At 36.4% G+C, this 27,504-nt stretch overlaps 1 protein-coding gene across 1 annotated transcript in view; it reads right to left on the reverse strand.

Annotated features, from left to right (window-relative positions):
* Positions 1–483: 483 nt before the first annotated feature.
* The window catches only part of ITGA5 (integrin subunit alpha 5), a 64,332-nt gene continuing 37,311 nt past the window's right edge, over positions 484–27,504 (reverse strand). Inside the window, exons 3-30 of the mRNA XM_072406356.1 lie at positions 26,701–26,819; positions 26,058–26,181; positions 25,909–25,970; positions 25,556–25,601; positions 25,018–25,143; positions 24,135–24,179; positions 23,461–23,504; positions 23,002–23,058; positions 22,105–22,157; positions 21,449–21,654; positions 20,940–21,131; positions 20,467–20,512; positions 19,407–19,514; positions 15,885–15,940; positions 15,620–15,774; positions 14,741–14,878; positions 13,520–13,584; positions 12,521–12,671; positions 11,588–11,680; positions 10,569–10,648; positions 9,282–9,362; positions 6,567–6,672; positions 6,292–6,450; positions 6,118–6,207; positions 5,370–5,486; positions 4,739–4,840; positions 4,396–4,518; positions 484–3,806 (exon numbers count right to left, since the gene is read on the reverse strand). Coding sequence (XP_072262457.1) covers positions 3,723–3,806; positions 4,396–4,518; positions 4,739–4,840; positions 5,370–5,486; positions 6,118–6,207; positions 6,292–6,450; positions 6,567–6,672; positions 9,282–9,362; positions 10,569–10,648; positions 11,588–11,680; positions 12,521–12,671; positions 13,520–13,584; positions 14,741–14,878; positions 15,620–15,774; positions 15,885–15,940; positions 19,407–19,514; positions 20,467–20,512; positions 20,940–21,131; positions 21,449–21,654; positions 22,105–22,157; positions 23,002–23,058; positions 23,461–23,504; positions 24,135–24,179; positions 25,018–25,143; positions 25,556–25,601; positions 25,909–25,970; positions 26,058–26,181; positions 26,701–26,819 — 2,828 coding nt within the window. The 3' untranslated portion in view covers positions 484–3,722. The remainder of the gene's footprint in view (positions 3,807–4,395; positions 4,519–4,738; positions 4,841–5,369; positions 5,487–6,117; positions 6,208–6,291; positions 6,451–6,566; positions 6,673–9,281; positions 9,363–10,568; positions 10,649–11,587; positions 11,681–12,520; positions 12,672–13,519; positions 13,585–14,740; positions 14,879–15,619; positions 15,775–15,884; positions 15,941–19,406; positions 19,515–20,466; positions 20,513–20,939; positions 21,132–21,448; positions 21,655–22,104; positions 22,158–23,001; positions 23,059–23,460; positions 23,505–24,134; positions 24,180–25,017; positions 25,144–25,555; positions 25,602–25,908; positions 25,971–26,057; positions 26,182–26,700; positions 26,820–27,504) is intronic.

Genomic DNA, 27,504 nt, shown 5'->3' on the forward strand with positions numbered 1-27,504 from the left:
CATCCATTTAGAATTAATGTGCCAGTCTGACTTTCTCTACCATACTATCATTGCATGCTTTCTATTTTCAAAGAGACAGATCACAGATGAACAAACTGCCTCCATACTTTCTGCAGGCATCACTGTCACTGCCCTACGCAATTCCTTCCACAATGCAGAGTCTTCCCCTTTAGCAATATAGGCAATGAAGGAGCATGTTGCTTTATTTCATTTCAAAAGAGTACAAAGGAACAGGTTAAAGTCTAAAAATGGAGTTTATGGTTGGGAAACCTAGTGGGAAAGCGAAGAAAATAATGAATAGGCAGGTTTTAAAATAGAAAGGATTGCTGGGCTGTATCAAGCACAATGACAGCTGGAAAAGCAACGGGCTGTCAAAGCAGATATATAGGGTCAAGTCTGAAGTGTAAGTTAGGGCATGGTAAAGAATCCATTCACCGAGCTCTCAGATCTGCCTACAGACAAGAAAATAAGGCACAGAAACAGTTTGTTTTACAAGTTTTATTACAGTATGATACCCCTGAGAAAGGCAGCCAACCCCCCTCATAACACACAGAAAGACAATACATATTAAATCTCCTTTTGGGTGTCTAGTCACCTCCATTTCTAATAGCTCAGCTCATACCAGTCTGACCCAGCAGAAAGGGAGCTGACTGAAATCATCCCAGGACAAAAGCAAGAAAAGGGAAATAGAAAAAAAAACAACACCCAATATGGGAGAAGAAAATAAAGGAGAAGGTAAAACATGGGAATACATGTTGTAAGAGCACAAATGGAAATGTTCTTGCATAGTTGAATAATGTACAACCAGATAGGGCATTCTTACATTATGAGCCCCACACAGGGTTGGCTATTTATGGAGAGAAACAGAAAAGATTAGTGTTATATTAAAAGCCTTTGTATTCAATACAGCTATGGTGTAGCCAATATAGGATTGCCCACATGTATATCTGCCAGATCTTGCATGTATGAGGAGGATGGACAACAATCAGTAAGACCTTTAGGTAACCAGGTAACACACTGAAAATATGTTGAATGGTAGCATGAAGCCCCCGGAGCACCCGCCACACACAGGACTCTTAAATAGACCCTGCAAAGGATTATGTGGACTCATCTGTTTGATCAAGAATACATCCGATTTATGCAGAATTCATACTGACGGGTCTCAAAAGGTTCTCATTTATCCAGGCCCTGGTATGAAGTACTAGCTAATCACATTTAACTGGATTTGTTCTATAGTACTGAAGATGTTTAACCACTAATTCAAATGTCGGGAACATAGTCTAGCATTTCTAGCCATGCAGCAAAATCAGTCACCCTAACCCATGGGTTCATGATGGCCAGTGAACTCTATGTTGGACCTATTGGACAATCTCCTTAACGTTTAGATTTAGGTATCTGGATTGCCCATATGGCCATTCATATTAGGGGATGCTTCTGGCACTTATTTGAACTGAGGAAGCCATTTAAATAGGTGGAGAATACTTCAACAAAAACAAATCCAATGTGTTTAGCTATTACTATCTACTCCGCAGTGACCTGAACCAGATGGATTGATGACTTCGGACCAGTCAGAACCTACATAATTCAGATTTGTCTATTGTTCCACAGATGAGCTGGCAAGACAATATTTCCAGAGCTATCAGAAATGTAAAGCTCCTCCAACAGGATCCCTCTTCCCAGTACAAAATACCTTGTACAACTTTTCCTTATTTTTAAAAAAGTAGAAATGAAAAGAAACTGGTTCGCACACCAAACCCTTTTGCCATCATCTTCCTGCTATGAAAATGTTGGTTTGTAGCAAGCAGTTCCCCCTTAATAGATTATTCTTGGGGAGAGTCTGAGGCCATTAGCCAGTTGTACATTAAATAAGTAAAATATACTATGACTATTTTGTTCTGGGCTTAGGGAGTCAAGTTACTTTTTTACAACTCTTCTCAATGCATGCAATCTTGCCAGCTGCCTAAAGGCAATCCAGCTCATCCAGTGCTTCAAAACGGATAGAAAAGCCAAACAAATGGTTATCATAGGTAATGTGCAAAATCTGCCACAAAAGTGGTTCAGAGGTTTAAAGTTAAAAACAACAAAAAAACAAAAATACTTATAATAGCCAACCCCATATTCCACTTTGTATGCATTACATAGTAAAAAAAAAAAATATTTAACAAAATAGCTACAACACATTATTGCACTTGCAACACATTTTAAATATCAGCAAAGCCCTTGCGTTCACGTGTTTAAAACACTTTACGGTAAGGAACCAAGCAACAAAAAGCACCAGGATGTACTACTGACTGTTTCTGAGCAATGCAGTGGTCATCTTAAGAGGTTTGGCAAATAAGGTAACAAAATCAGTGCTCAGTCAGGTACATAAATGACCTCATAGCTGCAATACAGTTTAAGGCACTTGTGACTTTGGTGTGAAATCCTCAGCTTTTCTTTGGTGCTTGGTACATTGTACAGGTCTTTGGCTCCTGCAACCAAGTCTCCAGCCCTCTTGTAGGGTTACACTTTGTAGCGCACACACCCCCTGAGTCTTCAATCCCCAAATCTTGAGGTGTCCAGCAAAATAACCTGTAATTAACCAGCAGAGCTATGCCAAATTGTCCCTGAAAGCTTTAGCTCCATAAAATCTGACTGAAGCTATTCTTTGGTAGCACAGCTCTGCAAACACAGGCTTCAAAGCACATTTCCCTAGACCCCCAGTAGAGATATCAGCCTGCGTTAACAGGTTTCAATATGCAGTTACATTAGGAGAAAGAAAACATTTAAAACAGTGGTTTGGCCAAATGTGTAAATAGTGTAAAATATAATATTTTAACTACGTGTGCCTTCAAATTAAATAAAGGGGATTTATCATGATCGTTACATTCTTAGAGGTCTGTTTACCAAGCTTCTTTTGGGCTTTAACCAGATTGTCAGCTCTTGGGGTACAGCAAACTCAGGTTCTGCCGATTAAAAAAAATCTTCTATATTCCTATATAATTTGCATAAAACTGCACATACATTATGTGCTTGAAGCTCAATAAGTTAACAATTTTCCTTTGAGAAATACAATTTAGAATAAAACAGTTAAAAAAAAAAAAACAAAAAAAAAAAAAAAAAAAAAAAAAAAAAAAAAAAAAAAATTAAAAAAAAAAAAAAAAAAAAAAAAAAAAAAAAAAAAAAAACAAACAAGCTCCCCCCCCAGAAAATTTGGAAGCAGGTCCAAAGTTTATGTCAACACATATACAGTTACTGGTCCTTCATTTTCTTAGAGTCCCAGTCATGTGAAGTAAAGAGAAGGTGAGAGGCATTACATTGAGGGAGGATACAGTATGGCAAGTCCTAAATCTTGCTTCTTTACAGGAAACTTTTTAAGCGAGCCAAAAATCAGGTGAAAGCCAGCACCAAAAAGTGGTTTTGTTCAGGATAGATCTGCACAATTTTCACCTACATTCTTGCTTTGAATGGTCTGAGGAGAAAGTTATGATTTTATATTTCCTTGAAAAAAGGTCGCCTTTTGACCTCAAATAGTTCTTCAGAAGCCTCAGTGATCCAATCATAATGTCCTCACGGTATCAAGGTTCTTTCATAAAACTCACAGAAAAATCCATGAAAACATGCCATTTTGTCCCTCTCCAGGTCATTGTAGTGTCAACTTCAAAGAATGAGCTGCAATGTTTTTTTCACCTTCCCTTTTGAAGATTCTTTGGCAGTGCAAGGGATAAGCCTGTACATTCATTCTAGGCCTCAGAAGCAGCTTGAGGTTTGAGTTCAGCTTTTTCCATAGCAGTTCCATATGGCAAGGAGCGTTTAAAGAAGCCAAGCTAAAAGGCAGATAAAAAAAAAAATGTTACATAAAAGTATACATATATGTTTTTCTGAACAGCAAAGTTAGTAAAAAAAAAAAAAAAAAAAAAAAAGCATAAAAATTAAATAACCAGAGCCCACGGACTAACAAGTAAACGTTTCCAACTGTGGACTGCTTTATTAGCTTCCCATTCTTTATCTAACAAGGTCTCTCCATAATGTTTCGTTTTCATCATTTGGAAGATATGACTGTACAGAGTATATAACATTTAAATAGAAGTAGACCAGCAAAATAGCGTTAAATAAGTCAATTACTAGACTCTAAATATATGCTGCTTGGGACGTATTACTAAAGCAGTATATATATATATATATATATATATATATATATATATATATATATTATATAATTTTTAAGTAAGACATGCTCACAACATTGAGTGTTTTCCAAAATTACAAAGCATGGGGAGAGCCCATTAGGGTGCCAAACAGCAGTGAATCATTGTGTGGCCGTTGCCATAATGGCTATTCTGCCATGAGTTACAGATCGAAAAGCAGAAACAATTTATAAATCTAAAAATCACATTTTATGCCAAGAAAACTCACCTTATAGAGAACATATATGAGTAATGCAAGCAACAACAGACCAATTAAAATGGCCAGTATTATTATCCACAATGGAACCCCATAGCTGCTCTCTGGCTTCAGCCAATGAATGGTTGTGTTCACCTAAAAAAAAAAAAAAAAAAAAAAAAAAAGGCCAAAAGTTTAAATACAAGTTTGCATGAACACAGTACTGTATCAGAACGTAAAGTATGAACTTTAAACAAGTTACACAGAAATAGAACTATATAAAAGATACAGTAAAGACATATTCAATATGAATGGGCTGCCCTACAGCAACACATGTGAGAACGCACCACAACCTTGTAAATAATTCTGCTCTTACCTGATGTGTCCCCTGGGGATAGGTTACAGGCTGAATTTTGTATGGAAGCCGTTCAATTCGATATTTTGCTTCACACTGCAGTATAAAACCCTGGTTTTCTTTCTGCAAAATAAAAGATCAAATATTGGGACAATGAATTATCACATCATCACTAAGGATATTCAAAAGAGCCTTAAATGGCCAAAAATATTCTGTGAGTTTGTGAAAACTCTTTCTAACTTGGCATGCCCCATTAATCCCCACTTATAATTTGGGCTAATGTATGTTTTGAATCAGACAGCCATATGGGCTATTATAAAAATTGGAGAAAAAAAAACAAAAAAAAAACTGGCTGCATGGTGCCCTCCAGCCATTAGAACTCTGAGCTTTCATGGTAGTAAAAGGTCAGTTAAATGAATCCCTAAACTCGTTATTGATGTACACAATGATAACACAGAGCTGTAATGCAGTGGTACCAAGTACATGCACATTCTTCTGCAAACCTTATTCAGATATTCAGCCACCAGGTGGCGCAAGAGTCATACTTTTGTCAACATTTCCACAGCCTTAACCATCCTAATACTCAGAATGATCTAGGCAGGACAGCTGTACCTGTTCCAAAGGTGTGAAAACAGAAAGGTAAATGCATTACCTGCATAAAGGTGTCACCCCAGACTCGGAAATGGACTTTAAGAATAGCTCGTTGTTGTTTCTCTAGTGGCAAGACATCACAGCTAAGGTCAAAGCAGTCTTCATGTTGATGACATTTCTACAAAACAAGTAAAGTAAAATTAGGAAAAGTCTATTAATGAAAACTAGAACAAATGCAAAGCTCCAATTGGGAGAAGTGGGGTTAGCCTAATAAATAATGGAGCATTTTGCTGCTTTGATGTCAATCTGATCAGATCAGTGATTATGAGTGTGTACAGCCATGACTTGGGCTATGTAATACACACGTGCAATGGTTCTCGTCTGATAATCGGTTAAGGGCCAATATTGGACGAGAATCTGGCATGTGTACACACTCGTCTATCGTCCAAACGACAGTCCTGGCGGATCCACAGACGACGAACGACGTTAATGGAAGTGAAGGGGAGAGAGCATAGCAGGGTGCTACTTCATCATTCTCCCTTCTGCATAGAGCAGAACAGCGCAGTATGCACAGCACTCGTTCATGCATCATTAGTCATTGGAAAGGATTGTGAAAGATCCTTTCAAACAACAATTATTGCACGTGTGTACATAGCCTTAGTTGTTACAAATCTTTATGGGTAATATAGAGACCTTGACGCTTCCTTATGTGAAAGTGCGATATCCCATCCCATTAGAGCAGTGGTGAAGGAAGAAATTAATGCCTAAAATTGTATAGTTGTGTTGTGAATTGAATGAACAAGTCTCACCAGTACATGTGATCCACCAGCAGAGACTCTGGAGGTGTCTCGTCTCTCCACATGATGTCCTGGCTTTGCAGAATCTTGCTCCGTTGAATACTGTAAAAAGAACATAAATAAATCATTACCACCACCTAAGAAGCAACAAAGCAAGTTATTTAAGCAACTGTTCATTTTTCTCACCTGCAGCTGAAATGGGTTAACAGATGGTCTAGTGGTGCAGTTGCCTAAACCTTGTACTGAGTAGTTCATGGCATACATCACATACTTGGCATTGTGAACCCTTGGACAGGTCAGAGTTAGGGTACCATGGCTAATAGAACTTGGTCCAAGGTTGGCCAACTGTTAAGTGAAAGAGAAAAACAAAAATACGTATTTGTAGGCAGCTTAGATATGTGCCCACATGTCAATGGTCATTAGGTTAAAGCTTGCACTAGCCATCAGTAAGTCTATCTTACCTCGTACACATGATTGACCTCTGGGCCTGAGTCTTCTACTTGGGTTGGATTTTTATTCTGTTTCCAGTTTGCAAGTGGGAAGATAACTGTGTCTGGCTTTGAAACCCTAAAAAGTGCAGTATATTTAGTTATTGATGGGACACATCTGCTTTAAATAACACAGCTAGTGTTGTAAATACACATACCATTTTTTACTAATGTAACCCAGTGACCTTGGCTTGTCACTGGACATGTCAGATGCAGTCGCTTTTACTCTATGGTCGCCATAGTTTTGGATTAGGTGCTGAAGCATTAAGATATAGATTAACTACACAGTGGTGTCTGTATCCTTGTTTGGGAGACTTTCAGAAAGGAAGCTAGGGAAAGTTTCCCCACATTCTGCATTTGGTAAATGAGACATAAAAGTCAACTTTAAAAATCTTGAAACCCTAAACACTTTTGGTCTCTCTGGTTAAAAAAAAAAGGCTTTAAAGCGGTTTTAGTAATTTGTTTTATCTTTAGATCTCACATGAGTATCTTTGCTATAATTGTGCTTGCTAGGCAATATTATCACTAGCTGAATCCAAGCAAACACTGCACAGGATGTGCTGTTATGTCCTGTGGATTGAAAGTGCCTGACATGCCCTGGGCCAGAGCTTAACCTAATTTAGGCTTTTAACAAAAACAAATGTAATTTGAATCTGAATTGCCAGGGGGAAAGGAAAAACATTTAAAAACCTTAAGTACGGATACAAAAGGTGAATTACATGACAAGTGAGTGATGAAGCAGTAAATGTGAGCTTCTAACACCATACACAGAGAAGAAGCTCACAATGGAAGCTGAGGAACAATTGACACTAAGCCTCTGCATACAAGTGGCACTCCAGGGTCTTTAGATCAGTGTTTGGGAAACACAGTTAAACCAGCCATATATTTGCAGATCTTGTGCTAATCAAGACAAAAGATCAGAGGATTCTCAAAGTGAACTCTGATACTGCCAACCCTGGAAGATTCGAGCTGGTTAACTTCCATACAACGAAAAGCAGGTTAGGGCAAGATGTTATAGCACATTGAAAATTCATTTACCTTCTACACCATTTAACTACACATCTGGACATCAGCTTAAAGTGCAATTTATACAAGAATTAGCAGACCACTTGGAAACTTCCATTTGTGGTTTAGAATTCTGATCAAAACCAGTTACCCTATAACCATGCATACAGATTATATGCAGAGAAGATTCTTTTTATAGCATGTCAGTAAGAATCTGATACCCCCCAAATTTATCTCCCGATACATATGTTATTGGATATCATTTAAACACAACTATAACCATTCTACAGTTGTTTAAATAGTTACACAAAGGATATGGGTGATCCACAATGGGTGCAATTTGACTAGCACTGTGATGATAAATCTGGAGAGCGGAAGAAGTCCATTATGACTGTGGATTGCTCATTTACTACTCCTGTGAATAAATGTAAATACAAAATTTTCATTCCCTGGCTAGCAGAGAACTGTGTGTAATTCCAAGTGTCATATTGAAAAGAGGAATGATTCACTGGAGTGACAGCAAGTCATTATGTACTACAAATATTGACACAGCTCCCTTCCATGGCTGCAGGCATTGCATAGTTTCTGGAGTAGGTACAATTACAGGAAGTCTCATTGTGTTAACACTTCTAAGTAAGCATGTGTAACTACTAATAAAATCCATGGTGCAGAATGAACATCACCAATAAACATTAATCTTTTTTTACAAATGCAAACTTTGCCATTTAGATTTAGCCTAACCACTGAAAACAGGTACAAACTGTAGAAAAACATATCAAAATTCCATTTCCCCAGATCTAACTTTAATAAAACTTAACATTTGGTTTGTTACTATGTGTAAATTCACGTCATTCTCACTGCTCTTTGCAATGTATGTGTGTCTTACTTTATTGGGGCCAAAAAAAATTCCCAATTATATTTTCCACATTCCTAATAATTTAAAGTTTTCTACTTTACCTGCTGTTTTACTAACTCCCCCCAAAACTAATACAAGGAAGCATCCACCTAGAGAATTCAGAGGCTGTCATTTCTGGCCTCTCAATCTGAAAATTCTAGTTGCCGGACTGTCATGCTGTTTCAGCACTTTCTGAGCCAGTGATTTTAATAATTCAGACATCACTCTGACTTTTTTAATCTGTATGTTTTTTTTCCCAGATAATAAAAACAAAGCTTTGAAGCCAGATATACATTCCCAGAAGGTATGTAGCAATGGCAGCCCCCATATTCACATGTTTCCTTATAAGATAAGCATACATTCTTCAGTATTTGTCAGCATTACTAACATGAAAAGAGACCCCCTGTTTACATTTGATTACTGGTGAGCAGACAACTTCAATAGTGAATGGTACAGATAATATCCATTATATTTGCAAATTACAGATCAGTTATCTCTCACAGGCCTATAATAGATTGCTGGAAATAGACTTTGTGGTTTTAGATCCTTGGATTCTTTTGCAAGTAAAGAAGTTTGGTGGTAAGCTGCTTGTCCCTGCAGAGATCCTTACGATGCATACTGCTAAGTATCTTATAACACATTATTGCTTTTTTTAGCCAAGATCTTATACATCATTATAGACGAGTGGTTTTGGCATTTTTGTAGCTTGGAAACATCAAACAAGAAGCCTATAAACTAAGCTTGTGTCTACATAGCTGAACTTAGGTTACCTTTTTGAATGCACTTACCCCAAAAATGATACAGATGCTAAGGCTTCAACATTGATTGCTAGCTGGACAAGTTCACTTTGTGAGTTGTTTGCATTTTTGCTGCAAAACAGAAGTATAAATGAGTTACAGACTTCATAAAGCATGTAATGTACACAAATACATGATATCTGTTTCCTATGAGTTTTGCAAAGGGACCACTGTTTAAACTCAATATAATAAAGCCCTAGGTCCATGAATTGTGTAACTGGCATTATCTAGGCAGCTTGTTTTCAAAGATTTAGGAATGAAGATCATATCAAACTTTTACCTATTAAAGAAACAATGTTACTTGTACACCCCCCACCGATTATCTACCAACTGTATGTCCCCAAGCTATTGGCATCCAGCACATGTGCTGATCAGCCAGTTGTCCAAGCCACCAAAGGAAGCCATGTTGGCAAACTGCAACAGGCACAATTTCGGCACTGCAGGCAGTGTCTGAATCCTAACTGTGTGATGCCTAGAAAAATGTCTACCAATAGACTGCTTTTGAAATCCATAAATGGTTGCTACCTGGCTGGTATTTTGCTGATCTGCCCAGTGAAAACGTCCAGCATTGTCGCCTTGCTATAGGCATAGGTTATGCAGAGTTTTGTAGCTCCTTAGAGGAGGAATATCTGTAAGCTGTCCCCTGTTCTTTTCATACATTTCTTAGGACATATTGCTTGAATTCACCCAACTGGCTACAAGCACTCCTGCTCTATTTGCATGCCATATGACTGCTAGGCATCTGATAATGTCCTGTTGTCTAAACATGTTCTGCCATACTGCATAAGTGTAAAGGCTACAAGGTAAAGAACCCCACATTTTATAGCATATTTTTTTTTTGAACATAGACTTAAATTTTTGTGCTAAATGTTGTTAGCTGTACATTTACAACAGTTTTCAAAAAGTAGATTTGCATCATTTTAAAATAACTTTAATTGAAAGTATTATATATGAAGATACTGCAGAGGCTAGAATGCAACTGCCATTTCATGGATACAAAAGCTACTTGTAGACAAGCGTAATTAATCTCTAGAAAGATATACAGAATATTTTACAGCATAGCTCTTCCCTGGGAGAATTTGTAGCTCAATGATCAATATTGTTACCCCATCTAAGTCTTCTAATGTACTAAATAGGCTGCATATATCACACTGAGCACAATGTGCAATCAAACAATGATGTGATAATATGGTTTATGAAGTACAGAAAATGTATGCTGCCATTCCTAAGAATAAACATCAATTGCACACATTCATATTGTAAAATAAGGCAAATTACCTGCGAATCTGACTCTCAAAGTGCACCTTTCGACTGGAGTCCCGCAAATGAGGCACAGTGAACCTTAGACCTCCCAACACCTAAAGGTCGAGAGAAAAGTTAGGGAATCACAAAGTGATACAAATGTATATAGGTGAATAACTAAGCAAATTACAATTTAAATATTAAAAACCACATTAAAAATATATGTACTACAACAACATTTTGCAAACAAAAGGTTGCTTATTCACCAATAGGTTGCATTAGGCAATGTGACCAACATAACAAGTTGACTGGAAAAATGGACTAGTAACTTTCATATTTTGCATTTTTTGTGTTTTTTTTCCCCAAACAGAAATGTTTCACATCACTGATCACTGGGGCCACTATGGGTAAGAGGCAGTGTCACTACACACAGCTTTAGGTTGACAATGCTGTGGATAATTTCACAACTGCCTTACATCATTGTCACCATTTTGTAAGATGTGGCTCAATGGCTATTATATTGACAGGATTAATGCACACAGCCATACCCAAGTACTCTGTTAGAAGTTATGGAAAGACAGAATAAATTAAAGGTTATAGTAAAACTCTCAAGCAGCTTACGTGACAATAGATAAAAGTTTGAGTCATTACAAATGTCAACTCCTTTTATTATCAATGTAGTAAATGGAACTATAAAAATGTACACTGCTCTCAATACCTAGGTAGCACCATGTAGGGAAGTGGTCAGTTGAAACATAAATAAGTCCTGTCAAAAAAGGAAATCGCCTTCCTTTACAGCCAAAAATGTACAATTTAAAGACTTTGTACTATCTCTTGGGCAGAAAGCTCTCTTGTGCCAAAAAAAGAGCCTCATCTTTTCTCCCCCGAATTAGTATGCAGCTCCAGCAGGCAATAAAAGCTTCCTTCATAGACTAACGGAACAGGTAATTTGCGTTGTAGAAAAGTACCTTTACTATATGCAAGTAGTAAATCTAAAAAGGGAATAAAAATTATTGCCTTTTCTTGTTAGCACTGGACATGATGCAAAAACTTACACTGGTCATAGATTTCATTGGGTTTCCAAGGTCACAAATGACTAAGCGGGTCTCATTCTGAACTTCATAGTGACAAGACAAAGAAGGGAGGTTCTATAGAAAACAAACAAACAGATTCATTAACATATAAAAGGATAAAAAAAAAAAAAATAGATTCAGATGAGAAATGCGTGAGAAAATCAAGGAACAATGCTCAGTTGGGGTATGTTTGGCTTCTTGATAGGATGCATTTTGGTTATTTACCTTTGTAAATGCAGAGATAAGCCTGGTGCCTCTGCTTCTAGCCTATGGTATGCATATACAGTAAGTTCTGAATAATCCATTAGCATGTTATATTAACAAAGGGTCATTTGGCAGGCTACTTGTTTGGAAACAAACAATGATCCCACCTCTACTTCACAGGGTGCTTGCATTAGGTTTAGCAGATAAGAATGGGTTCTGTTCATTTTAAAATGTCCACAAGGCAGCCACCTTATCAGGGTGTATTCATCATATAACAAATGCTAGCAGAGTAGAAAAGTGCTCAGAGTCTGAAGGTGAAAGAATACTGTTTAATTGTATGTGAATCTGATCTCTTATTTTCTACTGATGATATTGGAAACTCTTGGCCCCGTAGCTTCCTAAGCATGCAAGATAAAAAAAATGAATTCCTATGTAGAGTTCAGTGTTAAGACTGCCAATAAGGTAAAATAAGATTTTGTTCAAGCATGCATAGAAAATTTTAGAGCTGGCCAGGGGCATCTCTGCAGTTTCCTGTGGCCTGTACATAATTGGATCTGCCAGGAAAAGTTTTATAAGTTAACTTTTAGGACTTTTTAGTATAAAAGATGTTTTTCTAAAGCTAATATGGATGGGATACAGATATATGATATATATGATGACAAATGTACATATAACTATAGCAGAGGTGTTTGTCAAAGCTTCGACACTTACTTCGCTGTTCCGCAAAACACCGCTGTACTCTGCCTCTGCTGGTATGACAACATAGAGCTCGGCCTCGTATGCTCCCCCTTCTCCTTCGTTTATTGCATTAAACATTAATGTCAGAGAGTTCACATCTCCTAGATACACTGATTTGCGATCACTGCAATGCAAACATCATCAAATTAAATTACATGGCATCATAAAGTCCCAAAAAATAAACACATAAGAACAAATTCCTGGTGTTTACAGGAAGTGACTCGTAGTAACAAACCAAGAAAAAGTGACTCATAAGAAAACATGATTTAAACCAGTTCAATAAAACAAGAAAACCATTATGATTTGGACTTCCTGTTACAGTTTAAAGGGCCAGTTAGCTCACAGCCAGATCAACAGCCTTCAGCACTGGAGGTTGGCATTGAACGTAATGTTTAGTTCAAGACAAAATGTGCTGCTACACTTCCTGACTAGCAATCCTGATCTAAAGCAAACCACCCAGAGCCCTCAGTAAGATGGGAAGGATAACTGCACTTAAAAGTTAACATAATGGACATGTTAAGAACTTAGAGAGGTTAAAAGTTAAAGCAAGCAGTGTTTTGCCCATGCTGGGAATGTTCGCATTGGGGTTAATGTTAAGCATTTGGTTAGGTTAAGGGCTGCTTGTTGTAGGAAAGGTAATAAATTTAGGGGTTAGGTGGGGTAACCCAGAGCTAAAAACTCAAGCATTCAGTTCTTGTCATTGAAGCCTTTCAATTTAGTCAACCAGCATTTACCCATAGTCAAACTAATCAGTTTTATGCAGACATAAGCTTAAATGCATTGCCTAAGGAAATTTACTCATTGCAGAAAAAAATCCAGCTTTTGCAAATCACACTTTTCAGGTAGCCATGTAATGATTATGTTGGAAGGAATACACTGGACAAAATTTGCCGATATTGAATTTAGGAACGTCATTAGTTGGCTGAGCCCCATATTAACATGGATTTACCCTCTCCAGCTTCTTAGACTTACCTGGTGACATTAAGTTTCAAGTCTGGGACACATATGTTATTATCGCAATCCAGCTGGATCTGAACCTTTTGGAGATAATATGAGAAAAAATGTAAGTAATTTTAAACTGTAAATTGTAATAAGTTACATTTTTTTAATGAACTACACTAGGAAAAAAGGTATCTATACCCTGAAATGTTTTACACCCACTGCACTATAACATGTATATATCTACATACAGTGTATACACTTTTCAGTAAAAAAAAGGTTTAGTTAATACAGAAGATCAGTGAAAGACTGCACTGAAAATGCTGAGTTCATTGGTATCTGATGATTCACTTTAGCCAAGTACATAACCAACAATTATAAAACCAAAGAATTTTTGTGTGGTTAAAAGCAAATGATTTATTACAGAATTATTAATACCTTTTCTAAACAGGGTGCTAAATCTTTTCTTTTTTTTTTTTTTTATAGTCTAAGATCTTAGTTGTGAGGTGTCACACAGTGCTTTGAGGTGGGCCAAAATCTCTTGTCTTAAATAAAAAGGCAAATGATTATACTAGCAAGTGACAAATCAAACCAAAATGGGCAGTGCAGGTAAAACCAGGTAACAATACAAATATTTTAGTAGCAATAGGAGAATAGTGTGTGACTCCTTTGGTAAGCAATAGTAATATATGTGGAAGTCGCAGATTTTAACGTTTGCAAACTTGACACTCAATAGGAGAAGTTAATTTCAGTAAAAGTGCTTTTAAGATTGTAGGTATGAATGGGGCCATACATCTGTATCATCAATATACCTGTTTATTTTTTTTTTTTTTTTTACTTTTATTGGTTATAAAGTATCCACATTTTCCTTATGCCTGAAAAAAAATGGTAAACATGGAGGCTGTCACTGTTGACTGCTCCTGCAAATGCTAGTTGTTTTGCTGCCATGCTTGCTTCTATACTTGAAATTACTGATCTCGAACAAGTATGCAGACAAGGACTCCACGCATCTGTATAGTTATCCAAATACTGGGGTTGGTTGAGTAAAATTTTTATATCTAGTCATGTGCAAATTAGGCAGAGGGACATCATAACAACTAGGGCAGTAGTTGACTTCAAGCCTATACTTTCCTATGACTGGTTTGATTGAAGCACAATTAGGTACCGTAGACCGTCAACACTTCCAAGTAAATGACATGTATTCAGGTTCACGGCAAAGCGATAGATAGTCTATGCACAACATGCACAACTTACCTTCTGTTCAATATGGCTCTTAGTCTTGTAATTGAAAATTGGCAATAATCCATGAGCATCAGGAGGCGCTTGTGAATCCAGGGAGAAGTTCAGAGAGACAAAAATTGGTGAAAGCTTGTCCCGAAACTCTGATTCCTCCTAAAAAGAAATAAAAAAATGAACTCCAAATATGTTTAGGAATACTGCGGTAGAAGATCAGAACAAGCCATACTTGAACTTAACAAATCTTGGCTCCTTCCACCCACCTTGTGTCCTTACTATAACAAACATTGAGTGCAGAACAGCTGTACACATGCTGACAGATCAGAAATGTAGCTGTAGCTGGTTAAAAGCATAACTGCCTGGACTGTGGCCAATTTTACAGATCTTGGATTTGCTTTTCTTCAGCATTCCTAACTTATATAATTTAAGACATGTACAAAAATAATAGATGTTGGAAGTTTAGGAAGTGCTGACCAAGTTCAGTTCCATGTATACATTAAGGAAAACAAGCTACAAAATTTATAGGGGAGAATATTTGAGGCTAGGGCACTGAAGTCAGCATGCTTACAAATATTGTAGCTCAAAAAGAGGAAAATAAAATATGGAAGTGTTGCCATGCATTGTTGCTGGGTTAAAAGTTTCTTCTACTCTGCCTCATCCTTGCCCAATACCACCCATCAGAGAAGATCCCAAGCATAAATGCTAATTAAAACACAATAAAATATTAGGATTGTAAAAACTGAAAGACTAAAAAGATGTGAATGGTACTAATAAAAAGTATTCACTTTAAGCTGGAACTGTGAGATCATTGGGTTATTTTAGCAAATGTTCATGTTGTTAGTTTAGTTGCCAGCAATACCAAAGATTTATTCTATAAAGCACAGGCAGATTAATTACCTTAAGGTAGATCTTCATCTCACTACACTGCTCCTGGCCTCCATTGCGTAGGAGTATATTCTGAGTAAGGTGGGGAAGGCCGGATTTCAGGAACAGTGCTCTTCTTACAGCCCCTCTCTGCTTCATAGAGTCCAGCTGCAGCTCCACATTAATCCCTAAGAGACATACACAGCTCATGATCTCAAGCATTAGATCATACAACACATGCATTCAGACTGAGCAGAAGTAAAAAAAGACTTATGTATAAAAAGGTGCACATACTTACCGATCGTATTAGGCACGTGTTTTCCCGAAGCATTCAGGCAGAAACTGAGGTTTACACTAAAAAAGGAAGACAGGCATAAAGAAATCCAGATGTGGAAAGCTTAAATGAAAGAATCAAAATGTTACAGACACTGAAGAATTCTAGTATAGTCAATAAAGAGCCTAATGAACAACTGCATCTACATCTTTACACAGAAATACGGCATGAATAACGAGTTACAAGTAAGTGGGCACAATGCATTCACATATTGAGATCCCCTACTTCAGGACCTCTTGTTCATACCACCCACAATACAATAACCTAGGGCAATGCAGGTTACACACGTTGTTGCAATGCGGTTCTATTAAATTTAAATGCACCCTATTGCACATGCACGACAATGTACCACAATACAGAGAGAGACCATGTGTTATGAGCAGTTTATTGGACAAATCAACAGTAACATTAAAAATGTGCCAAATGACATTTCTATTTTTTTGTATTTTGCCAGTTGCTGGAGATTTACAAATCATCATGTTAACTTTTAACTGTATTTTAGATTATGGAGACTGCAGATGGAATGGTTGGAGATATTTATGCTGGTGCAGGAGAAACAGGGGTTTGGGGAAGGTGGAAGAAAAGAGGACAGCAGGCAGTGTCTTTTTATGTGAGAATAGGGTCTGTTTGTGTGAAAAATCCTTAAATTAAGCTGCTTGTTTATTTTATACTCAACACTACCGGGCAGCTTAGCAGAAAAGACAATGTGACCCATTACAAGAGGCATTTTGATATGACTGCACTATTGTGTTGCCACATCCTTTATTTACTGCATAGCAACAATAGATAGGGTATTCCAAAACATTACAGGATGATGGTTAAAGCACAGAGGACAGTCCTATTTCAGTAAAGGCGCCTAAAAACTGGAGGAAAGAAAAGTACTCAGCCAACTTTTTTTTCTAATTTAGAACCACAACCCTTTAAACATATTTCATTTAGATTTGATTCAACATTAAAGCTGAACTCCAGGCAGATAAAAAGACACAAAGGCTGTGGTGGTAATTCCAAATACATTATTAAGTGCTTGTTTTTATTTTTTGGAAGCAGTGCAACTACCTAATTTGAATCAGGTCTCCTCCACCGCTAGATAAGACTGTACTCTGGGCAAAAAGCTGTATAAACCCAATGACTGAATGGCCAGGAATACAGATTCTTTGGCAGGCAATGTTTCTTCATATTTATTTTATTCTGTATAATAACCTTTTTGCCTGGCATTAAGCTTTAAACCAAATGAGTGGCATCTTACTAGCTTAACCAATCCCTGGCCGGTTAAGAAGTCACTTTCATGTGTACGCCTGCATTGTAGGATTATGTTTACAGAGCCCACCTAATGCAAAAAATAATTATATTCTAATAATAAAATAGTTACCATAACTTTAATTGTGCACGGGCCCACTTATCTTCAGCTAATCGAAAACTATGACAATTGATGGCTGCAACAGGGTCTCTGGTATTCTAGTTAAGATGATTCACTCTTTATATATTAAAAAGGCCCTCTGGCTTCAGAAGCAGAATTAAAATCTGTAGGGGTTTTTCCATTGGCATTTACCACTTTTTTTACTTCTGTGTTCAATCATACCATATGATTGACTTTTAAAATGTCTAATAAAATGATAACCAAGATCTGGTTGGCTTCTTGGGGCATCTTCCAAGCTCCAGCAAAGGTCATTAAGCACACTTTGGATCATTCAGTTTTCTGGCCTTATACCAACTTCAAATTTTGTTTAGAAGTTTGCACTTAACTTTGGGCTCTGGGTTAAGCCCTTTAAATCAAGTCTTAATAGAATTCTGGTTGAAGAACAGAAACATCCACTACACATGACATCAGCTGCAGAGAGGTTAAGCAGCTGGTTTCTACAACCATTCACAATTGCGTATTCATTAAAGCATGAGGCAGTCTGCCAGGCTTTACATTGCACCCTAGCAACAGCCTTCTACTGTGTTCTAAAAATATAGATATCAGAACATAATCAAATGACCTCAGTAAGCAGCACTTATGTTCTGATAGATACAGCAACCATCTGACCATAAGGTGAAAAGCAGAATAACTACTGTAAAGAGAAACGTCAGTTTAAGGTCCTTGCTATTAACTCCTAACACATTTTTAGTTCAGGGTTATACTATGATTAATCACACTCTATACTATACTATGATTAATCACACAGCTAAAACTCCACAAATGAACTTGTGTGAGGGAATGCAGCACTGATTAGGTAAATAAATACTTGTCGTGCAATTTGTAGACTACAGTATCCTGCAGCGGTCCTTCCTAGGAACTATGAAGTTTGTCAATCAAAACAAACTATAGCAAGCAACCACCTACTTTTGTAATAAAACAAAAAACTTCCAGTGTGGAACTACCTACTTCCCCCTTCTCTATGAATACCAAGAAAGAGCTTTCTAGCAAACAATCACAAATGCCTTCACTCTACCACATCAGGGGGAACCTTCTAGCATGCAGCTACCTACTCCTCTCAACCATAATCAAGAACAGACCTTCTTGTATCAGTTATTCTACCACTACCAGCTAGATGCTCATCACCTACTGCACCATACTATACCCTATGAAGTACTATGTAATATAACAAACTAGAACACTATATATTATGGCTAAATTGTAGACAAACCTGACAATGAAATATACCAAGTAATAGTAAAAAGGTGGAGTAACTTAACACTTAGTAATATTAGAACTAGAAGTGCCCGGAGTTCAAACATTCCAAACCCTGAAGCAATCAGCATAAATATAACAGGTAAGTTAGTAGTACTAAGAAAGTATACATGCTGCCATAGCTGACCTTGCCTGAAAATACCAGTGGATTGGCGATTATGCACATTGGTGCGAGATTAGTATAAAACAGTTTCATGGATTAGAAGTTTTGACTTTCCGTATCAGAATGTGTGTTCTGGGTCACCATCTCAAAATATGAATCCATAAAGGACCATTAAAATTTTAGATAAAAAATAGGCAGTAATTCCATCTGTGTCTCAATACGGGTATTCTGTAATCTTTTAGAATGCCAAGAAACTGCCTGAAGAACACAAAGCATAGGACAACAACTTCAATGATGCACACCACTGTTTCACAGACATGTGTAGGTCTTGTGGCTTCAGGTGCTCAATTGGAAAATAGTAATAAAATCAAAAGGCAACAAAAAAAATTAAACATTAACCTAAGAGACAATATTCCATTGTGGTACATGCATAAGCATGTGTTGCAGTAAAACCACTACCACAAACATGTTATAAGTTACACAACTGCAGATTTTTTTTTTTTTTTTTTTTTTTTTTTTTAACTGCAGCCCACAACACACAATTGGTTTACATATGCAATCTGGGATGCATTCAAATCAATTGGCAATGCTGCTCACCATGCGCTGCTGTATTGTGCATAAAAAAAGTACATTGCCATGATGCACAAGTCTGAATGACCTGTTTAAAAACCCATCATAATATAGTTAATAAAAGGCAAAGTTTTGGACTCACCATGACACTTGTATATTGGTGTTCTCAATCGTGCAGGTTTTTTCCTCTGGGTTTATCATAGTTGAAGAGATGGACAGAGAGGCACTGGCATGGACAATTGGACGCCCACTGCAGAGACAAATATTAGCAGTAAATCTGATTAAAGTGATAAAATTAGAGTCTAGCTTTTTCCTGAATCAATAATGGCTCCTGAAAAATGCAGACTGGAAAGTACATATAGACAGAAAAAAAAAAACTCAATAGTCATTACATGGAATCATATACTGAATAATTTCCAATTACAGGAATATCAACTAAAGGAGAACATCGATTTATTTATTCCAGCCTCACATTATTAATGACAACCACCTATATACTGCTAATTTTGAATAGCAGAAAAAAAACTAGCAGGTGGGAACCATGCATAATGTAACACCTTGACCAATCAGAGTCCATGTTACACATGTATTAGGCTTCACACTTAAAAATATTTTTAAACCCTGTCACACAGCTGCAGGTAAACAATATATTTCAATGCTTAGATAGATTTTTCCATTTCCTTTTTGTATCCACGTGTGAATTATCATTGAACTGAGCTATGAAATTTAACTACTCCAGTTGAGTCGATTCCCTAGCACAGTCCTCTCACCCATTGCACATTATAGCCCTTTCATTCTCTAGGAGTGTCCTATTACTGGCCCAGCTTTTTAACTCCCCTCACCTCCCTACATAATCTATAATAAACCTGGTGGGGAAATAGTAAAGTGGAATAGTGGAATAGAAAGTCACAATTAGTCTAGAAAGTGACAGATCCGAGTCCACAGACATTACATTGAAATTACATTTTCCGGCAGAAGTCTAGGGGATTTGGTACATCAACACAAGAAGAGCTTTTGTATAGGAGCCTTTGATTAAAACTAATAGTTCAGTGACATCAATCTTTTTAAAAATGTTACATACATATTCTAGAGACTACTATAAATATGAAGTGAAGGGATAACCTAAAACTATATCAGTCCTAAAATTTTAAAGGTACAACTGATCTCTAAAGAATAATAAACTATTAATAAATCACACTTACCGGTATACTAAAGCTTTGTCAACACCAAATGCACCCACAACAAGGTCTAGAAAAAAAAAAAAAAAAAGAAAAAAAAAAGTTTTTTTCAAAAAACAAGAAGATAAAGGACAGTATCTGTGTAAAAAAAATGAATAAACTAGAGGGAAAAAAAGACGTTTTTGCTTTATGTATGAACAACTTAAGCTTTAGTTACTGATATATTTTGATAATAAAAGGAATCTTATCAAAAGTATGTAAGCTGTCAAAGAGACTTTTTAGGATGCAATTTCCATGGCTATGACCTTTCTTCATACTTCTGTACTTGGAAAGTCAGAGACCCCCCCGGGACAAACATGTGAAGGTCAGGAGTCCTTACATCCATTACACATAAATAGCAGCTTCCATATTTAAATCCCAACAGGTTGTTTTTACATTCGTAATCAATACCATTGTTACACTACACAAACAGAGAACCAGTTTTTAGGTGTACATACCGGGGTAGCCATTGCCATCAAGATCTTTTCCTCCTCTAATAGAGAAACCAAAGAATGCAGGGTCCAGAGAACTACCCCACATTCCTTCTAACACTTGAGAAGGCTTGGGGTTCAGGCCAGCAGAGTTGCCATTAAAGATAAACACTGCTCCCCTGCTGTCTTTGCCATCAAATGGGGCACCAATAGCAATATCTAAAAATAAAAGAATATTTGATCATATTCATTGTCAACATCTTCCACACATTCTCAGATGCTTAAAAGACTTTACTGGTACGACTTATTACGTCACAGTAACAAACGCTAAGAGAAAGCCTTATATTTACAATATAAAGCCAAAACGAGAGAAAAATAAAAAAGGATAGGAGAAAGAGGGTGCGAGAACAATCATAATGAAACAAGTAGAAAGCATGCAAAAGAAAAAGTGAATGAAAAAACAAGGCACCCATCCAAAAAAATAAAACTAAAAAAATGATATTTATTAATAAAAAAAAAAAAAAATCTTTAGTTACCATTAAAACCATCTTGATCCAAATCTCCCAAAACTGCAATGGAACTACCAAAACGGCCATATTCATGTTGTCCAGTTAGGACCATGGATGGAATACTGGACATATTGTGATCCTGCAGGTAGATATAGACACGTCCCACCTCCTGAATTCTGCCATCATGGGTTTTCTCCATAAAGAGAGGCGCACCTATAATCAGGTCATCCAATCTGCAACACAAACAAAACTAATAAATACTTGACAATATAAAGCCTGTTGCATCACAAAATTAGAGTAGATTTTAGGAAGAATCTATTTTCTGGCTAAAAAGAAACAGTCAGTTTTATTCCACAACTGCTGCTGTTCAACAAAAAAGTGAAACTGTAATTTAAGCAATATTAGGGGGCAAGGGTTGCTGACTTAATCCTAAAATACCTGGTTGCATCTTGCAATAATATTTCTGTGTATTTCAAATCAAACACAGATTTTAATCTATATACTTGTTCAGCCTGACAGCCAGGCATTGAGCATTCTCAGAAATTTAAATTACCAAGGCAATTTGCCTATAGTTTATGACTTATGTTTATTTTCTTGTAATACTGAAACAGCTGCATCAGATTAGTTAGATGGTGGTGCCCAAAAGCACCAATCAGTGCAAGAAATCGCTTGTAATCTCTTACCCATCATTGTTGAGGTCAGTGGCTGCCACAGCATACCCGAAGTATGAAGCCATCTAAGGATTAGATCAAACACAAATGAATGTCATGTTTTTTGGATTATATTCTATGTGTGCTCATTTGTTCCTATGTCCCTTTAATCCTTTATATACACATATATACTGTACATCATCATCATGAATGCAGGTTTAATTATTTCAACATGGATGTAAAGAGTCAGCTGAAGCTTTAGTGACCCTGTAACAATAGTAAGCTTTGTACATTATTTGCTATTCCATTAATTTATTAAGCATGATAGGTATATCAGTTAATTTTACATATAGGAATAATAGGATTTGTTCTGTGCATGAAATATATTTACAGAAAATCAAGTCAAACCTAGATCAAAAGCAAAAAACAGAATTAGGTCTAAAAAGTTATTGTTTAAAAAGTGGCCCTTCAAATTTTGAAAAAAAAAGAGAATATTAGTTTTAACATATTAAGAATAATGACATCTGTGTGCACTTAGTTTTGAAGCCACAAAGATCTGAAGGTGGCCTAGGAGGGTATGATGTACTAAACATTTTTAAATCTCAGGAAAATACATACTTTAAGGATTTTTAATGGGTGAGAAATGTTGAGGGGTATTCAGCATTAGGTTAGAGGCATGTTTTGTTTTTTTTAATAGTGAAGGCTTAGATGTCATGTTAAATTTTTAGCATTGTAAAAGGTCTAGGTTCAAAAGCAAACCTTACTTTATCCAAAAACTAAAGACTTTGCTCTGATTACACCTTTCAGTTAGTAGGTGGAGATTATTGCAAGGGTAAAGGTTTGTGTTACCCACAACATACAGTACAATTTTAGTAATTCTATATTCTTGGAATAAAAATAAATGTATTCACCTAGAAGCCATTTACTTACTTGCTCTCCTGAGAAGTTATATAAGGCTTTAAGATTGGTGCCATTCAGAATAGTTACCTAGTTAAAATGAAAAGATGGTTTATGTTATCAAATATGATCAGTAACAATTTGTACTATAAATTTGATGCATTTTCTTCTTCAATAAACCTAAAGTACAGCCCTATTCCCTGTACGTATAAAGCAGCAATTCACCACTAGTGAGTGTTTGGCAAAGTCACTTTCTCTTTTTTATAAATATGCCCTTTTGACTTAAATTGTAAAGTATACAAATACAGTTACCCACATACACATTTTTAAAAGCTATTGACAATGGCATTAATGACACAGCATTAACATTTATATATACAGCTGTATATGTGTGCGTGTTATATATATATATAATATGCACATTCCCTTTTAAAAAAGTTTACTTTTTTTACCCCCCCAACAAATATGATAAAAAATATAAGGAATTCTTACATATCCAAAAGTCAGGTTCCCTTTTGGGACTCCAGCCACAAAATCTGCAGTAAGGAAAAAAAAAAAAACCACATTAAAAATAATTGACCTGCAATATGATGACGTAATTCATATACGACAGGATTTCACAACTACTAAAGTACAATAATTGATGCGGTTTTAGATTGTACATAATAGGGTTATAAGAGATGTTTAAAAGCTTTACACAGATTAACCCTTGTTCTAAATGGTTACCTACTGAACAAATCATTTGGATACTTCATCACAACTGGGGAAAAATAGTAACAAAGTGCTCCAACATCTAGTATTCATTCACAGATATATCATTGTTTTCACTACCCTGCTCCTCACAAAACACAACTTTTTGTGGCTGGCCAAGAAAAGGGGGATTAAAAAATTATACAATGGTGAAGCAGAAAATAAGACATGCATATCTATCTGGAGCGGGCCGTAACACACAGGAATGGTTTTATCAAGCAGGAATAAAACTATTGATTTTCATATTTGATGCAGACATCATTAAATAAAATATTCACACTACATTGATGTCTACGGCCATTTTGTTTTGTTTTTCTACATACCCAACGGCATGTTTTCCAGCCACCAGTATTTAGGTATTGTAAAAAAGGCCACATGTCAAAATCTAATCTTAAATTGAGCAAAAAATTACTCACCCTCAGTTTCATCTCCACTGAACTCACCAACTGCAACGGAATATCCTGGGGGAAAAAAGAAGTAACAATTAAGGAAAAAAGACTATTGAGATATAAAACAAAGTATATGACTTAGAATATAAAAAGGGACACTATGCAAAGTGTAACTGCATACAGAAATTACAAGCCTGATGGCTAAAGCTACTTGCATTTTGTGTATCTGTAGTTTTGGTGGCTGGCTGCTTGCTATTGTGCCGCCTCAACAGAGCTAAAAAGTTTAAAATGTCAATGAACAGCTCTTTATATAGGCTGTCAGGCGGCACACGCTTCAAGTGCCATTTGTTAACATAAACCTCCCTGAGAGCAAGTTACAGAGCCAAAAGGGCCAAGTCAATGAAAATGTAATTGATCAGCCTGCGGACAATAGCCTGAGCCAACATTATGAACATTTAAAAGAAAATTAAGTGTGCGTTACTACACAATTTATACAACAAAAGCTTACAGCCTTTGTGGAAAAATGGAAATGAAGATTTCTCTTTAGTCCATTGAGCAAGACAAGGATCTGATACGGTCAGGGTTACAAGCCACATTTAGGAGACAGAGAAACAAAAAAATGAAAGCTTGTAGGGCAACACAGGAAAACCTCTACCGCTTCCAGCTTTATTTTTTTCTTCCTAGTGTCCCAAGAAAATGCACGTTTCCTGCAGCTTTATTGGTTGAAAGACTTTACTTTTTTGATAGCATTCTTTTTGGTTTGTTTTTTTTTCCCCCAATCAAGATTCCTACAGCCTGGCAAGAGTTGGTCTTTCAAGGGCAGCTATTAAAATATGACTGAATCCATTCCCCATTGGACCAGATACTCTCACAATTTGAAACTTTATTAATACTTTAAAGGGTTTCTCACCTAAGTAACTGTCATCATAAGAGATATGCGATTGACGGGTATGCATCTGTCCTTTAATCTCCAAGATGAAGTATTCTGGGTAATAAGATTTCTTGATTTCATCTTGTGTTGCTGTAATCACTTGACCTAAAACAAAATAAGAAAATAATGATTAGCAAATCTGCATCTATTTCTAAATAGATAAAACAAAATAATATTCAAAATTACAGTAAACCTGTTTTGTGAGGCTTTATTTTTCTCTCATGGCAAGCATACATTAAGCACATTTCATCAATAAAAACTATATAATATGAAAGCCAGAAAGTGTTTCAGGCTATTCAAAACACCTTAAGGTTTGCTAGAAAAACAGTCCTATACAATTACAATGTGTGATACATAGCCATTTGAAGAGGTACTTTATATATTTTGGCAGTTTAATACACAAAATATGTTAAACCAGTACGTTTGTCAAGGGCATATGTAAAAAATAAATAGTTATTAGATATTATGCACAATTTATAAAGTATTGAGTTAAATAAAGACACCAGGAATATTTTACCTTGCCAGAAATAGCTGCCAGGCCCACCTAATAATATTCTTCCACTCTGAAAAGTAAATAAAAACATAGGAATTAAACTAAAAGTAATAAACTAAAACCCAAGAAAGTGAAATTTAATATCTAAAAGGTTCTGATTACCCAGAAAGCAATGACTGCATCAGTAAAAAGTTTCAGATTTTCAGCCTTGGCAGAAAGCAGGCTGCAATTTTTGCCAAATCAGACAATAAAGCCTGGAACTTTCCTAAAATCTGAAAAAGTAGTCGCCCTTTTGTGAATCAATTTGAAATATAGAAAATCAGCACATTACCCCAGATCAACATATTCTCTCCATCATCACACACAGATCAAATTACCTTTGTAAACTCTGCAGAGAAGCCACCTTGGCAGAAACCCTGACCACCATCGCCATATGTATCTGTGTTCAAAAAACAAATTAGGTCAAATTATTCCGATTATAAATTATAATAAAAATTACTTCTAATGAGTTATACTACTAGTATACCTGTGCGACAAGGTGAGTACTCCACAATGTTGGTGAAGTTGTCTGATGACAAGTAGCAGGTGCCCACCATATCTCGATGTATCTCATCTTTAATTGTCCTCCAGCTGTACCTTGGAGCACAAGCCTAATAAGGAGAGGAAACAATTTAACTTCAAAATAAGCTGGAGAGATACATAAATACATTAGACACAATTGTACATCATCAAGTAAATTAGCCACAAATGAATTTGTTAATCCCATTAGTTAGCAACAGTTGGTATGCTTATTTTACTGGACGGCAAACGGAGATACATTTTCACAGATCTGTATTTAGAAGTTGCTAGCATGAATTACTAGATAAATGTTTTACTGCCATGACTGGCGTGCACTCACAGAGCAAAGCCAGGACAATGTGATATTTTAACAGCATATTGCGAGTTTCCTCTCCTATTGTGTGTTACTTCCCCCACCTCCTAGATTGTAAGCTCCTCTGGGCAGAGTCCTCTTCTCCTCTTGTATCACTGTCTGTATCAGTCTGCCATTTGCAACCCCTATTTAATGTACAGCGCTGCTTAACATGTTGGCGCTATATAAATCCCGTTTAGACAGGACAATTATTATTATTAATAATAATAAAGTGTACATAAAAATAAATATCACATACCAGTATTGAGTTGTCATGTGACCGAACAGTTGCCCCAAACCATTGCCCAGATTTATATTCCACTTCTTCCAAGGTACTATTTAGATGATCTTTGGATTGGAAGTCATAAAAGCGATTGCCTGGTAAAAAATTTAAATTTGTTAAAATATTGCAAATAGACAAACTGTACACACATACATTCAATACAGTTTAATGACTAGACACTGCAGATCACAGGTGTTTGTTGTGCATGGGAACAAACTATTGCCTGGTATTTCCAGATGTCAACATGTTAACGTTGATCAGACATATAACTGAAAACAAATGTGAATGGCCTTGATCATGATTCACTTCCAAAAAAGTTGTAAATGAAAGAGAATTATGACAAAGTATAAACAATGTGAATTCTAAATAGGCAGCACAGGGCCCCAGGAGAGGAGTGTAGTAGCTGTCACAGTAATTTCACTCATGATTCACAGTGCTCATACCAATGATCTGACAAGTTGTCCTACAGGTGTACCTTCAAACACAACAACAAGGATATTAACTCCCTTGATGTATGGACAGACTAAAACTCCCTTAAGGCATCAACTCTTGTACAAAAATGTGATTATATCTTCTCTGCCCTTAAACACTCGACAATAATGGCAAATGTACCCCTGCAGTAGGTCTTGGGTCAGGCTTTAGGCATAGAGCACAAAGGAGAATAGGATTCAGAGGACTTGTCACATGGGAAGTAGACGTAAGCTACAGAAGCAAGGAATATCATAAAGGTAACTAATGCTTTTTACCGGAACTTTAGCCAAATTTAGCAATTTAAACCTT

The sequence above is a fragment of the Pyxicephalus adspersus genome, chromosome 1 (assembly GCF_032062135.1).
Source record: "Pyxicephalus adspersus chromosome 1, UCB_Pads_2.0, whole genome shotgun sequence".
Classification (NCBI taxonomy): Eukaryota; Metazoa; Chordata; class Amphibia; order Anura; family Pyxicephalidae; genus Pyxicephalus; species Pyxicephalus adspersus.